The 16,451-nt window shown below is 39.4% G+C and overlaps 1 protein-coding gene across 1 annotated transcript; it reads right to left on the bottom strand.

Annotated features, from left to right (window-relative positions):
• Positions 1-251: 251 nt before the first annotated feature.
• sbk1l2.L (SH3 domain binding kinase 1 like 2 L homeolog) lies at positions 252-6,257 on the bottom strand. Its single transcript, XM_018226184.2, has 4 exons — positions 5,907-6,257; positions 4,308-4,516; positions 3,200-3,399; positions 252-2,389 (listed from the first exon to the last, which is right to left on the bottom strand). Exons 2-4 carry the CDS (start codon positions 4,471-4,473, stop codon positions 1,754-1,756), a joined length of 1,002 nt encoding a protein of 333 aa, XP_018081673.1. The 5' UTR covers positions 4,474-4,516; positions 5,907-6,257; the 3' UTR covers positions 252-1,753.
• Between the last annotated feature and the right edge of the window lie 10,194 nt (positions 6,258-16,451).

Below are 16,451 nucleotides of genomic sequence, written 5' to 3'. Positions count from 1 at the left end.
TGGTGAATTTTCGCTAGTGATGGTCACTTCACCCTTGAGTAAATCTTTCCCTTTGTAATAAAAGAATGTTTAAGGATTCTTCTGGGCAGCACCTGTGTAGTATATGACAAGTATACCGTAAAGAATGTTAGAGATGCTAGAGATTGACTGTGGCAGGATATGCTGTTGGGTCGGCTATTTCATTAGGAAAAAAGTTTTTATATCCACGAATGTATGATTAAAAAAAAAAGAAAAAACACAAAACTAGTGAATTAGCTGCTGACTTGCACAATATAATATTTATTTAATGCATTGATACAAAAAATGGCTTTTTGGGGCTTGTTATACAAATGATACAAATGATTGGTCCATAACAAACAAAGGTCACTATGATAGTTTATTTTCAAAGTAGCTGCTGACAGAATTTACAGCGAGAAACAGGAGTTGTTTTACACAAGTGCTGTTAGACTGAACACAATTAGACTGAATTCCTGTAAAGCCTGCATATCCAATCCAGCTGTTGCTGAACTGTAGTTTACGACACTACGGCAGTTATGTTTAATAACGGGCAAGATTGCCAGCTTGACATTCTGAAGTAAAATACTCCTCAGTGTTTTATAATGTCACATAAGGTTAATATCTTCAAGTTAATTATGGGTCACCCGGCCCTGTAAACTGATGCTGTCGTTCTCACATTACATTTATGTTCTGTATCATCCCTTGGATTCCAAACACTAGAGTCGGCATCAGTTTTATTATGGCTGGAAGACTGGGCTTGCTTTGTATATACTCAGTAAAGGGGCTGTAAAAAATTAAACTCAGTATCTCTTGGGTGTACTGCATGTTGTTGCTTTCACAGCTGAACAGGGAAAATGGTTCCAAATGCTATAAAATGCTGGGGTCGCATATACTTTAACATGTGGCTACACAAATTTAACAGGTATAATCTGCTTGTCTGACAAAACATCTGAGTTATATTTTCAATGAAAATGTACATTACAATGTACCTGGTGCACTAATATAAGTATATATCTTTATTTTATCATATATCAACAATAAACTATTTCCTCAAAATATAATACTTCTATTTAATGATTAGGGGAAGACTAAGCTGCTTAAAAAAATCGATAGGGAATGCCTTAGTCAAGGTGAGAAATATTGCATCTCTACTCGTGTATAAAGGTATGTTAAGGGTATTTATTCAGGCATGTAACGGGGACATGTTGTGCAGCCCTGGTGGGCCCTGAATTCCCCCCCAGTCTGACACTGACAGGCTAATTAAAGTTACTCTTATTATAACGGCTGGGTTGGCTCCTTTGCTTATTTAAAGGAAGACTGTATTCTACCATGGTTAAATACAGCGCCTTGTATTATATAGTATAGTAGCCTTTTCGATTTTTAATACTGGAACTCTTCATTCTACAAGAAGGGTGTACCAAGTAATGAAGCTTTGTGCCGTGTTGCCCCCCCAAAAAAAGGCATATGATCCAGGTACATTCCCTGTGTAATTGTAATATAACACACTGCTAAAAGCATTGGGCAGGATTGTTATTATCAATGGACACTTTCAGACTGCTGTCCAAAAGACATCAAAAACCTCCAGCAAACCAACACTTCTCAACCGCTAGGACTGTGCTTCATCCGTAACTACTGCAGTCTTTCTTGAATCTCCTGCAATCTCTCCTTATAGGCGCAGGACCTCCCAGCAGATGGGCAATGCCTCACTGGCTATCAGAATGATATAAAAACATATTATATCATATATCGTATAAACTCATCTTGCCCTCCTCCTAATATTTTTGTTGTCCAGCCTATCGCCTAAATAATTGGAATTGTCCAGCTTCCTTCCACTATCGTTTCTGTTTTTATTTTCAAGGTTAATTTTCCAGGGTGTCTTGAGACAGTTCATGACTTCGTTAGGGGTGCACCTTTTTATTGCTTCTGGGACAAGCATTTTCTTTAACATCTCTAGAGCCTCTGTAGTAAGGACTTTCCACTGCACGGGAAGCTGAAAGATCTTACTGCTTCTGTGCCACTTGGTATAAGCTGAATAATTTTTATCAGTTGGCACTGCAGAGTTCCAAGGAAAATATCCAGTCAAGATACAGAATAAGAGCACCCCAAAGGACCAAACATCAAGGCTGGTTTGCACAATCAGACTGTCAGAAGCACCCAGTTTGCACATTTCTGGTGCTGTATAAGGCAAGTTCTCAGGCAGAGATTCCACTGAGGTGCCCTTAGTACAGGTGAGTCCAAAGTCAGTCAACTTAACCTGGCGGCATTCCCGGTCAAAAATAAGGACATTTTCGGCTTTTATATCACGATGAACCAGTCCTTTTAGGTGCATATACTCCAAAGCGCTAGAAACTTGTATTGCACATCGTTTAACTGTCATCTCAGGCACTCCAATCTAAAAAAGGAAATTCAAAATATGAGGTGAATACCCTTAATGGTGATCTAGATTCCATGAGTCTGTGTTCAGGACTGGACATTTTGTACTATCTGCTATTACCTTTAAAGCGATACTGACATGTTCCTATAAAAATCATAGGAGCGTGTCAGTATCAAGTAGTTGCTGCACCTGGAATATTTTCCCTGAAAGTCCCCTCAAAGCCACCCCCAGCTCTGCATCACTTTAAGGCAGATTTTTACTTAGGTTAAAATGTACCCATATTACAGGGATACTGTCATGGAAAAACATGTTTTTTCCAAAACGCATCACTTAATAGTGCTGCTCCAGCAGAATTCGGCACTGACATCCATTTATCAAAAGAGCAAACAGATTTTTTTATACTCAATTTTGAAATTTGACATGGGGCTAGACATATTGTCAGTTTCCCAGCTGCCCCAGTCATGTGGATTTCAGTGCAGAATTCTGCTGGAGCAGACTATTAACTGATGCGTTTTGAAAAAAACATGTTTTCCCATGACAGTATCCCTTTAACAAATCAGATTTAAGGCTTTCATTAATTGACAGCCAGAGGACAATATACAATTTATGACAATATAAATGGCCCCTCCAGATCAATTCTTAAGTTTAGGGGCCCATGTATATGACCTGCCTATCAGGTTACATTCTATTACATCAGTTTAGGAATTGTAGCACCCAGAGCATGGCTACCTTAGTGGAAATATGGTCCAACTCCATGCCCCTGCAAACCGCATTGAAAACCTTAAATTATGATATGGTATCTATCCATTCCACTCTCTGCACACCAACCTGAGGTTTCATGAGGGAGAAGAGGTTGTCCACTGCCAACTCTTGGGCAAAAACATAATGGCTGTCAGTCTGAAAGGCGATGCCAAAGGTTCCAATAATGCACGGGTGAGCTGCCAGAATTAGTGAGACACAATATTCCCCAAGAAAAACACGAAGATCTGTTATGCTCTTCTGCATAAACTTCAGTGCCATTAGATTTCCTGCAACAACAACAAAATTAGCTTTTCTACAATGTTTTGACACAATTATTTCAATGGTTATTCATTATAACGGAATGGATCAACCAGATTACTGGTTTCAGGGGTCTTCACAATATATTTCAACCTTAAAAAATTCTAAATGAATGCTTTGTAAAAGGGAAAATGTACCTTATAACAAATATTACTCCTTAGCTAAGGTTAACAAGGTGCTGTGTTTCCAAGTCAGGCATGACTGATGGTGAACAGGGCAAATGCCTAAGATTGAAGGTCTACAGGGTCACACTTGGACATACTTTATGGCAAAGCAAACGGAGCACTTTGTCACAAATCCTTACAGTAACTCATGTTTACACGACTGTAGCCTTTGGGGCAGTGTTACATGGCATGTTATGATTAATGCACTCCATAGAAACCATGGCAATGAAAACTCCCCTTATCCACAAGCAGCTGCTTCACTCTGTAAAGAGCTGCCTATTATGATTGATGATGAACCATGTTGCATCAATGATATTTCTATTAGGACTACCCATTACAAAATGCCACAGGCAAAGCAGATTTGACAGATACGGTCAAACTATCTTGTATGGTTCCCCTCTACTGAGGGTGGGGTCAATAAGCATGTGGTTCTGCAATAAGCATGGGGCTCCTACTACCCTTCTCAAGCACATGCCCCAGGGCAGCTCCCCGTAATGACAGCTTTGCCCTAGGGAACACAGAAGTCCTCAAGAAGCTCTATGTGCTATTGCCTTTTAGAACCTTTAATTGTTAATTTTTTGAGATGAGAAAATTAACAAATAAGAGAGAACTTCACGGAACTCATTTATAGTGCATAAATAAAACAGGGTTGCTTATGAGATAATATTCTACCTTTCCAAGTCCAGTAAGTAGCATTATCAGGATCTTCTTACCTTGTGACTGGTTCATTGCTAGAAGCACATGACCGTAAGAGCCATTGCCCAGCTCCTTGAGAATTGTGTAGTTATCCTTCACTTCTACTTCAGGCAGGTTCTGGGCAGTCAATAGCAACATCTCCTCCAGGAGGATCTCACTCTTCCTTCTTTCATTCAGATTCATGTCTCCTACTTTTGTAGCTTCACTTTACTATGCCCAGGGAAACCTATACACACATCCATAGAAAACATCATATAAATATGTCAGTCATTTAATACTTGTGTCTTTCACGCAGGTATAGTCCTCCTGAGCTCTGTTTATCTCTCGTACAAGTATTTGGAGAACGTTGTCTCCTTCAATATGATTTTTCATTGGCTTGGTATTTTTCAGTTAGCTTTTTATTTTTTATTATGAGCTCTGTTCTTGATTATCCAATACAGGTATGGACCTGTTATCAAGAATGCTCTTTTTTTGAATAGGGGTCTTTATGTAATTTGGATCACCCTCCCTTAAATCTACTAATAAAATGTAAACATTAAATAAAACCAATAGGATTGTTTTGCCTTCAGTAAGGTTTAATTACATCTTAGTTAAAAATAATTACAAGGTACTGTTTTATTATTGCAGAGAAAAGGGAAATCCATTTTATTTGGTTAAAATAGATTATATGGGATATGGTTTTCCCTTAACTCAGACCTTTCTGTTTAACGGGTTTCTGGCTAAAAGATTCCACACCTGTATAACCTATATAATATCTAATCATTTAACAGTTTTTGAATGGCTTATTCGTGTAACCAGCTAGTGGTTGTGTTCAGTATAAACTGCTGCAATTAGATGTATTATTTAATTACTAAATCACAAAGAAGTTGATACTGTGAGCAAACCCTAAATGTGCTTCAGATACTGTAATATATTGTATTTATTAAAAAAAAGAAAGATGCTGAAATCTGCATGAAAGTGACTTTAATATAATATAGTTATATATTAAATACTATTTAAATATTATTTAAAAAGGAAAATAAAATACATAACAACAAATATAAAATGAGTTCAAATTTCATTATACTTAAAAGTGAAAAACTGGTAAGATTAAATTTGTTTTATGAATAATAGATATGCTTATTATTAAAGGAGTTTCAGGAATAATAATAATGTTATTCAAATATATACAACACACACACAGAAAGATTTTTCTGCTTGTAGACCTGGGGGATAATTCTATTGAGAAAATAAACATATTGGTAGAATATGCAGAAGAGTCTAGCAGTGCAGAACTGGAGACTCAAATTACTGTTGGTCTAATTAACAGTGAGGTTCTGCAGCAGCTAAACTGCATAGACTACCTATTGCGGCAGCTTGCTTGATTCCCATTTATTTTCTTTCTACCATTGACATATGTGAAGGAAAGTGTCCAAATCTACATAAAGCAATATAATAAAATATGAGAAATAATTCATGTTTTTTTTTAAGGCAGCATTTGCATTTTGCAGATATGACACTACTATTCAGTGCACCGATTAGTAAACTTTTCATACATTTGGTTTTTGCATGCCCGATGCTATATATTTTTTATGGTTACCAATTTCATATTGTAAGAATTGCAAATGATTTTGTACCTGATATACAGTGATGCTTTGTTGCTTTGGATACTTTCTGTTTAGGATGGGCTGGAGAAAGACCTCAGTGTTCTCCCTGTTGCCTCCGCTCTGTTGAATGCTTTGCACTTCCTGCAGTGTCGGAGACTTTTATTCTTCTAGTGAGGCTGTAACCCTTGCCCACCCTTTATTGCTGGCATGTTGCACCATGCAGACCTGGAGGAGAGTAGGCCTGTCAATCATCCGCAGAGTTCTTTCCAAAGCTTGTTTCTAAAGTTAGCCTCCAGTTCTGCCCTCTGCTCATGTTCCTCGCTGTTGTTAACAGTGTTCAGGCCAGTTCAAACCAGCACCAGTTCCCAGCCTGCAGGTTATCCATAGTTTATCGAGCACTATTTATAATTCATCTAATAGATGTTGATTCTTCAGACCTTTCAGCAGAGCACTTGGAACATGAAGCCAGCACAGAACTCTTCACTTCGCACATCCTCCTCTTTGGCAGACTCTCTGTATGCGTACTTTATCTCGTGCCTTTCCCACATGGGCACAACAAATTCTTGCTTTTATGTTGTTTCAATTGCATAATATTATCTTCCAGAGACTAAAGGGCAGATTTAAAATCCATCAGTATTTATTTGTAGTATCCGTAACCACTTTTCTGAATTCTTAATCCCCAATTAACATCAATTCGATTCATTTTGAAACAATACTCCTTTTTGGGGTTGAACAATTCAGTGAGGTGTATGAGCTCAGTGCTTCCGTTGATCTCCAATACCTTGATGTATGACTACTTAAAGCAGTTAAACATAATCTTCCTGATAAATTTATCATTTCTTTACAGGAGAAGGAAATCCATCAGCAGTGGGGGGGGGGGCAATCCCCTGGTGATTATAATCACTAACCTGGAACCCCCAGCCAAACCAACCCTTCTTCACTAAAAAATGCAGGGTAGGAGCGCCACATTAACATCTTTTTCCTCTTCTAGCCCAAGGTTCCATAGCACAGCATCATGAACCGCAAAGGATTTATAGGACATAGAAGAAGATAATGTGGCGCTCCTAAAAATGTACCCTAGTCTAGTGTTGTTTACAGCTAACAGGAGCAGGATTCCCTATAAGCAACTATAATCACTTGGCGGGTGGTCTAAATAATTAAAAGTGTGAAGTCTCTTTACTGAGTGATAACTATTGTTGTTGCTCAGTAAAAAAAAATATACAACTATAGTAAATTGTCTATGCAGACTTTTCAGTTTAAATTGCGTATGAAAGCACACCTAATTTTCCCTAGCGCTGTACATTGCACAGGTATGGGATTCATTATCCAGAAACCTGTTACCCAGAAAGCTCCAAATTATGGGCAAACCATCTCCCACATTATAAGCCCATTATACGCCCATTATACGCCCATTATAAGTCCATTATAAGCAAATAATTCTACTTTTTAAAAACAATTTACTTTTAGTCAGTAGTTATAAAACAATAGGGGTCATGTATGTCCCGGGGTTGCAAGTGAAAGAGCTGCAAGAGTGCTCCCCTTCAGGAGTATAAAAAGAGGGCGCTAGGCGCCCCACCATAAAAAATTTTGGAGGGCCCAGCATGCATAGCCACTTGCAACAGTCCGCAACACTCCATCCCAGTGTCGGACTGGGACACCCACCCAAAAACCTTAGGCCAGGGGCCCACCATAAAACATTAGACCAGGGGCCCACTCTCATTACTATTATTCTTCATCTCCTCAATCAACCTCTATTCTCCTAGTCTGTTTTCTTTATACTATAATTAATTATTCCATCTATTTAGCCTCTTTGTCCTCATAGAAATAAGGAATGGCCATGAAATAGGCCAAAAGTTTAGCAGCATGAGGGCCCACCGACACCTGGGCCCACGGGGAGTTTTCCTGGTATCCTCTATAGTTATGCCACTGATCTGCTTAGCACCACCTCTATACTGCACTTTGCACAGATCACTGAAATGCGAAATGCAAAGTGAAAAAAATGGCCAATTGCGCCCTTCTTTTACACAACCCAATTGACACACGTACAATCACTGACGCCAATTTTTTACTAAAATGGCTACCAGTAAATGGGGAAAGATCTGAAAGATGCTCCACTTTATATAAGTATATTTGGGCATAAAGGGGGGGTGGTTTTAAAAAAAAGTCCCAAGGTGTTTAGTGTGTTTAGTGTTTAAGTGTTTAAGTAACTTTGTATTGTGTGCCCTGATTGAGATGGAACTTGCCCAGACAATGTTTAAACATAAACACAGGGCCATTCTAATAAATGGGTAAAAGTTGCTTAGGGTCTGCCAGGACAAGGGGGCACACCATAAGCCTTTTATTTGTAAAATGGACTATAATTTTTGCATGAGACATCCCCCATACATTGCAGACCTCTCATTTTAATCAGCTGGATGCACTCTGCAATAAATTTCCTTTTATACTTTCATTTTCAGTTGAAACAAATGTTTATAAGTGAGATCTTTCCCCACTGAAACTGCTACAAATGCCCCTGTTAATATTTAAAGTCAAAACAAAAATCAGAGAATATGATAGGTGTAACGATCGCTGCTTCTGAATTACAAGAAAAAGCTCTTCTAAAAACTGATCATACCAACACAAAAATGAGCCACTTTAGATATCTTTATCTCTATTTATTATCCTTGGAGAAGACTACTGGACCTGTATGTGCATACAGAGAAACAAGGGCAAAGGTAAAGAAAATATGCAGTAGGTTAGGCGCCTGTGGCGATCGCTCTTTCACGCCATACTTTCTGTTAACCACAAGCAAAACTGCTTTGTGTAAACACTTGAAAACCTTTATTTCCTGGACCAGCTCCAGGTACTTGGGACATGTAACTACTGATGAAACGAAATGACAGACATGCATGAAAATATCAAAGATAAGACAAAGATAAGTCTTATTCTGACGTAAATAGGACTTCACTTGTTCCAGGAATGGTGCAGGAATAATAGTACCTGCCAAGAGTTGATTAGGTCAGTAGCAGAACTTTCACAGTCATGGTTCAGTAAGAGAATAGAAAGGTCACGCTAAACGTCTCCAAAAACAATCTCCCTTATATCCAGGGTAAAAGATCATTCTCCATATTATTATACAGTATATGCAGTTTTTTTGTGATATGAAGAACACACCCCTTAATGCTCATTTACCAGAACCCCCCGGGGTTATTGCTCTTTGCACAGAGCGTCAAATTGAAAACCCGACATTCTACATATAATCGTAAATGTAATTAAAAATCACAATAATTGATTAAAATGTCATTTTTGCGAATGTTTAGCACCCCTCGCAATGTTAAATCATTTCTTGAAGAATATTACATCTCTTTGAAAAAATTTGTGTTAACACCTGCTCTGGAGTTTCATTAAATATATAAATGCTTTGCACTTGCAAAATGTAATTACATAGACTGCAAATGTTGGCCAAAGACATTTGGCTGCAAACATTGCGAAGAAGTCGTTAAGGTCTGTAATCAAAAAGGAAGCAAACATGGTCGCCAATGTTTGCAATGATCTTTGCAAATGTTTTTTGGGCTAATGAAACATATTATATTGCCCCAGGAGGTAACTACAGGATCCCTATGTGGGCTGCACCTTCTTCAACTTGGCGGGTAGCAGGCAGGATGCCTATGTGCCTCTCACAGCAGTAGACAAAGTTCAAAAAAAATGGCTGATTGTTGTCTTTTTTGTGCACTATAAACACTGTGTGGGGTTTTCTCCATTGCAGAGGTTCCCATACTGTCGGGCCCTCCAAGTCTAGAAAATATTTGATCTTAATTAAATCAGCTTTAATAAATAAACACTTACCCAGGGCTCCCAAGACAGCGAACCTACCATCAACCATTGTATGTGCTATAACTTTTGAATGAAGCATCCCACAGAAGTGCTTTTTATAGACATGTTACATATAGCAACTAATGGTCATTTTTTGCAAAACAGTCAGGGCAGAGCTGGGCATGGCCAGGATGGAATAGGGGCATGGTGTAATTTCTCCCACATTTCAAAATTGAAATGTTGGGAGATTTGTAAGGCCTAGTATATTAATCTAGGAATATTTAGCGTTTATATACAACTCCCACACTGTGCATGTTAGCATGTGTGGTGAAGCTTTTACATAGCAGATGCCCGTGGGGGGCTGGGGAATAGGGGGACCCAGACCTGCGCTGTACCCACCCCAACACTCTCTGCACCTGCTCCATTTGATGATTGGATCTCCCCCTTGATACCGAAGTGTTGTCTGACCAACGCATACTCGTGGGGGTATTAACAACATGAAGGGTGCCCTGAAAATGGTTTTGCGAGGGAGCCCATCCAAGTCCAAGCTCAACACTTTGTACAATCTCTGGTGCTATATAAACATAGGATAATAATAATGATAATAAAAACACTAACAAACAGTAACGGGCTGCAGGGAATCTGCTGTAAACAAAAGACTAAATTGTTCTACTTTCCTAGCCAGAAAAAAGGGCAACATTAGAGAATCACTTAAAAGTTCCTCATTGAAACAAATAGCAAAAGATAAGAAGTGTACAATTATTGTGTGATATTTCCACTGTAGCAATATGGAAGACACGGGGGGGGGGGATCATTTACACAGCTGGCTAGTGTCCAGTTCACCTGTCAACACATTGTTACACGTGCAGCCTTGGTAACAGCCCCACAACAGGAGTCCGCAGTCTATTGGCTTTGCAAAAAGGTCCCGACTGATTTCTAAATGTCAAACTCTGACCACAAACATCCAGGTCAGCAAGTTGCTGATACAACAAATCCATTTTTAAAACTTTGCATGTGCCTTCTGTTCCTATTCCCTGTTATTGCTTTTGGTTCCTCCAAACTGGTTTCCCCCACCACCTGCTGTAATGCTGAGACCTGGAATAAACACACACGACCTTATATATGATTTGTTGTTTTTTACCAGTGCTAGCCGACCCTCTGTTATTCCCTCATACAAATTATCATCAGAAAAGCTGATAGAACATACTGCACTAACTCCAAAAATCGCTAGATTGTACTTTCACTGCAAATTCCTCATTACAGTGCTGTAATAGATATAATATAACCTTGAGCTTCAAGATGCATCTCATGATTTATTATAACCTGTATACCATGTAACTTCAACTGTGATGGAAGACTCCACCATATTTATTTTAAATGTGTAACATACATATAAGTAACACTAATTAGGAATAATATTCCACAGCAGTCAATCAGCAAACATCCGATAGAGTTGCTATGGGTTACTAGACCAGCTGCAAAAATAAATCTGTTTTTTATTCATCAACTGTATTTTTATTTGGGTTTGCATTAAAAAAGCAAATACAACGGTACATGTCCATGAATAAAGGAGTTAAGTAATTCTGCTCGATGCATACATGGATTTGAACCAGCAATTGTGGCAATAGACATAAACAAACAAAAACAATATATTATGTGGTACAAAGTAACATGACCCATATAAAGGCACGGGACTAACACCGCCTAGTGGTATTGTTATTGTTACATGGTCCCACTTGCGGGTCTGTGTTACAGTACCCTCCTTACCCATTCTTTCCAAAATTTCCACATGAACGAGTCTTCTTCTAATGCTAGTGAGGTGCTGTGAGATAAAGCAGTTAAATATTCCATGCGCCTCACTTGTTTTATTCTATTTATTAGGTCCCAAAAGGAATAAGGGGAACTGGGGGGTCCTTCCATCATATGGCTATTAAGCACCACTCTGCTGTAAATATGCAATTTAGTACTTTTTGGGTTCTCTTCCCAACTCCTAGGATTGATGCCCCAATAGGTGGGTCAGAGGGTCACTTTGAAGGTCTAAGCCTAGAGCTTTTGCCTCCAGGACTCTAACCATAGCAATGTTTATATACGGTGCATTACCCATTTATGTCAGTCATCTTATTTCAGATGAGTTATTATAATGAATAGGAATAAAGTTCTTAATACAGGTATGGGATCCATTATCCGGAAACCTGCTATCCAGAAAGCTCCAAATTATGGAATGGCCATCTCCCATAGACTCCTTTTTATCCAAATAATCCAAAATGTAAAAGGGTATTTGCTTTTTCGCTGTAATAATAAAACAGTAGCTTGAACTTGATCCAAACTAAGACATACTTAATCCTCACTGGAAGCAAAACCAGCCTTATGGGTTTATTAATGCTTACATGATTTTCTAGTAGACTTGAAGATCCAAGATATGAAGATCCAAATTACGGGAAGATCCGTTATCCGTAAAAAAAAACCCCAGTCCCGAGCATTCTGGATAACAGGTCCCATACCTGTGTACTGGGTACATATAACTTGTGTCCCCCAAACAGACCCCTACTACATGTGATTCAGTGTTTTGACCAGCCGGCCTGCTAAGGTTCTTGAGACCTAAGAGCTCATTTACTATCAAGTGTTAATGAATGCAATAATTGGGCGTATTTATTGTGTGCAAGCATGCTCCTCATACATTCATATAATTGCTTCCATCCAGTCAATTCTGATGAATATTGCACAAGTGCACCTATAGATGCAGCAAAGCCCAGGAGATACCATCACCCTGAATGTGGTGGTAATACCAGGGTTCACACTGCAGGCTGTATCAATAGGTATCACAAGCAAATGTTCATTACAGAGTGCCTGAGAAAATATTGATAGGGTTTTAACAAGAAAGAATATAGAAGTATGGAAGCTCATAAAGGTCCAGGCTACATGAGTGGTGTCACCGTTTCTCCAGTGTTTTTCATGTCTACATATGAGGGGTTATTTACAACCTCAAGCGCCGTTGCATTAGTGCAAATTCTGCACAGTCAGTTGTGTGCAAAACCCCAATTATTAAAGGGTACTTCTTTTAGTTGTGCTCTGCGATGCTGCCTTCCTAAATCCAGTGCTACTGTGCCTATCAGCGCTAGGGAGCTAACAAAGCCTCTGAACCAGATCCGGGTTCCCTTAGTGGCCTGTGTCAATAGCAACAGATGCAACAAAAAATAGGGTGCACATGCAGTACAATTTTCAGTTATCAGCATTGTATCCAATGCATGTTAAAGTGCGAACGCAACTGTGCTGATTTTTATGCATCGGCCACAATTGCGCCAGATGCAACTCCCCTGATGAACATACATTGTGAGTGATAGACATGGTGATTGCGTTGGAAGATTGCACTTTGCAAACTGCAGGTGTGGAAGTAAATGATCCCTATGGTCTCCATGACTAGATGATCTATAGCCAGGGATTACACTGGACTAAAGCAAAGGGCTTTTATGTTCTCTATTCTGTGCCTGGCTGCTGGTTGAGGATCTTAGCCTCCATTCTAGCAGCTCCATGTGTCTGTGTGTTGTAGTGCTCGCTGCCATGGTGAGGCATTTCTCACTGTTCCCATGGGGCCTTCATGAGAGGTAGTAAGTTCAGCACTTCTCCCACGCTTAAAATAACATCGTCCTGTAAAGTGGACTCTTCAGCTGCTGGTGTTGATTAGTGCAGTGTTGGAGATCTTGACATGCTTTAGAGGCTCTCAGTGTTAACAGAGCCAGTAACAACATATGGGGGGAATTTAGAGGCGAGTTAGGGCCGGAGTTCACTTTGAAATCTCTTACTGGAACAACTTTATTAGGCATCACTACTGATGCACCTTTCCATGATACCAGGGAATGGCTGATAATATTTACTATGCTTTTTACAACAACCAAACACATAGTACAGTCAGTTCCCAAGGCTTTTTAAACTATTAAGGCAGAGACACACCTCTCCCGGAACTGCCTTCTCCTACCTTCCCGCCAGCTAGAATGAAAATCGCTGGCGGAATGGCACTCAGACCGCTTCGTTTTCTGAAGTCGCCCGAAGTTGCCTCGCCCTTACAAATGGAATGTACTGTCTATACACCCCTGGTATAACTTGTAAGATGTGGACCTTTTTCTAAGAAAACATGGGTGATCAGACAAAACACATTTCTTTTTTATCTTCAGTGTGATTCCTATGACGATTAAGCATCATAGATTAACACCATCATTAAACAAACCATAGCAACAAGGGAAGCAACACCCATAGTTCTTAATTTTGTGTATTTGGCCTTTTAGCATCAATGGTGGCTTGAATTCTTTATTGATGGTTGTGGGTGAGATCCTTCACCATATGGATTAGAAGTTGCATTTTGACTACAAATAGGGCCATGAATACAGCATGTTTTGAGTGCCATTGGTTGTAAAAAAAGCTTGCAAGATGGAATTGTCATCTCCTTGGCTTCAATAGGAAGTGACATGGGCTGCAATGCAAAGACGTATCATCCAGAAATAGGGCCCTGTTGCTTTAACAGCAATAACTGCTTTTTCCCAGTCGCCTCTATAACATTCTTTGTTCTATAGTTCTAGGCACAGAGAAAGAAAATCTTCATTCTAATGAGCACCAAGCAATCCAGCGGTGCTAGTGATCCTATGTGCCAACTAATCCATAATGCCTACACACACTGAGGTTGGATGGAGGTCAGGACTTGATGGAGAATGAGCTGAGGGGTGGAGAGTGGGTGATTTTCCACTATGATAAATGAGGCTCTAGTTTAATATATCCAATGTTCTTTCAAAGTAATTGTTTGTATATTTATATATAAATATCAGAACAACAGGTCTTTAAGCGTGCACAATTCTTCTCTTCTTCCAGTAGAGTTACTATTTTTATGTCTTCAAATTCCATTTTAAGCCTACTCGGAAGGAAACGCCCTTCTCTGAAGCAAAACACAAGCAGATTAAGTATCTGTTATTTTAGACCCCCCCCCCCCACACACACACATTGTATTTATTGCTGCCTCCTCTAAGAGACATTCCAAACATTTATCTGCCCCACTACAATCCATTTTAAATTGGTCTGTATCTAAATTTAGGTCTTTAGTAGGAATAATCTGTGCCCTCTCTGCCTCCTCCCTATATCTGTGCCCTCTCCATCCCATATGGGCACGGAGCTTATGGGATAGAATCACACATAGAGAACACTTGTATCATTATTTTCCCATGGACTTCAATGGCTAAGATATACATATTAAACATTGATCTGCAGAGGGGGAAGGACATTGGGGTGACAGTGGCGGGCCAGAGGTGCATTGATATCCTGACTAAGCAAAAGTAGCCGGACAGCCCTCTGCAGTTCCAAGTCTTTGTCCACCACTGGTCTGTAACCAGGAATGAAAACTGTAAATTCCGAAGGTCCCTAGGGAGGGAAGTCTACCTGCAGCATCTCAGCTGTCACTCTTTTGTTAGCTTTCAGCCGTGGTGCAACCAAATGGGGGCCTGGAGAGCTCTTTTGGAGACTTTCTCCTCTGGCTCCTGCCTTTCTTCTATCATGTCATGTTATGTTGTGTCTTGCCCAAACCCATATTCCTGTTACTGTCATGAATCAATTGATACTTGAAGGGTTTCCCTTGGTTTCCTATAGAATGCAACCTACAGCCATCTTCTTGTGATTAACATTACTGAGACCAACGCAACATACACTAAAACCCTTAGGGCTATTGTACATTTTAGGGCACTTTGATGGCAGTGCCATTCCCCTATCCTGATGAAAGAAGGTTGAACCCCCCGACACGTTGATCTTTGTGATGAAACATTAATAAAAAGAGGGGCCACGTCCCCAACTGCAGATATATAGAGTGTGTGCGGACCTGTGAATTTAATGCTATTCCCCTATTGCTTCCCATTCACTTAAAGGGGTGGTTCGCCTGTAAGTTAACTTAATAGAATAGCTAATTCTAACCAACTTTTCAATTGGACTTTTTTCTTTTTTACAGTTTTTGAATTATTTGCCTTCTTCTTCTTCTGATTCTTTCCAGTTTTCAAATGGAGGTCACTGACCCTATCTTAAAACAAATGCTCTGTAAGGCTGGCTAGAAATGTATTGTTTTTGCTGCTTTTTATTACTTATCTTTCTATTCAAGCCCTCTCCTATTCTCTTATGCAAATCAATGTATGGTTGCTAGGGTAATTTGGACCTTAGCAACCAGATTGTTGAAATTGCAAACTAGACAGCTGTAGAAAAAAAGCTAAATAACTCATAACAATAATAACTAATAAAAAATGAAAACCAATAGCAAATTATGTCTCTACTCTACATCATACTAAAAGTTAACTCAAAGTTGTACAACACCTTTAAACGGGAATCAATGTGAGTCTCCCAGCTCTTGATACATCTATGCTACAGTGTTTATTTGATCACAATTCAGCTTTCTATTTGAATATTTGTTTTGTTCTATATTTTGCCTCTTCACCAACTACTATGGGACCTCTTGATACAATGCTATAGGGGTCATATGAAATGCGTGGGCAAAGAGCAATTTAGAGTGCAATAGGCATGTATTTTACCCTCAATGCAGCATTCCCTCTCTGTCTCACACTGTCCTATGTTCACTGGAACACACAAAGGTCAGTCTGTCTCTTTGTGATAATTAGGAGCAGTGACAGGCAGACAGGGGGCATTTTGACCAATGGCAATTGCCATTTCCCAATATGCCATAACAGGTATGCTACTGTTATCCAGAATGCTCTAAAAATTGGGTTTTCCAGATAAGGGATCTTTCTGTAATTTGGATCTTCATAC

Source organism: Xenopus laevis, chromosome 7L (genome assembly GCF_017654675.1).
Source record: "Xenopus laevis strain J_2021 chromosome 7L, Xenopus_laevis_v10.1, whole genome shotgun sequence".
Taxonomy (NCBI): domain Eukaryota; kingdom Metazoa; phylum Chordata; class Amphibia; order Anura; family Pipidae; genus Xenopus; species Xenopus laevis.
This window is presented reverse-complemented; position numbering and strand designations above follow the sequence as displayed.

Coding starts and splice junctions, on each gene's coding strand:
- sbk1l2.L (XM_018226184.2), bottom strand. CDS start 4,473: ATGAATCTGAATGAAAGAAGGAAGAGTGAGATCCTCCTGGAGGAGATG. Junction 3,400..4,307: donor AGCAATGAACCAGTCACAAG/GTAAGAAGATCC, acceptor TTGTTGTTGCAG/GAAATCTAATGGCACTGAAG. Junction 2,390..3,199: donor TCTCCCTCATGAAACCTCAG/GTTGGTGTGCAG, acceptor TTCCTTTTTTAG/ATTGGAGTGCCTGAGATGAC.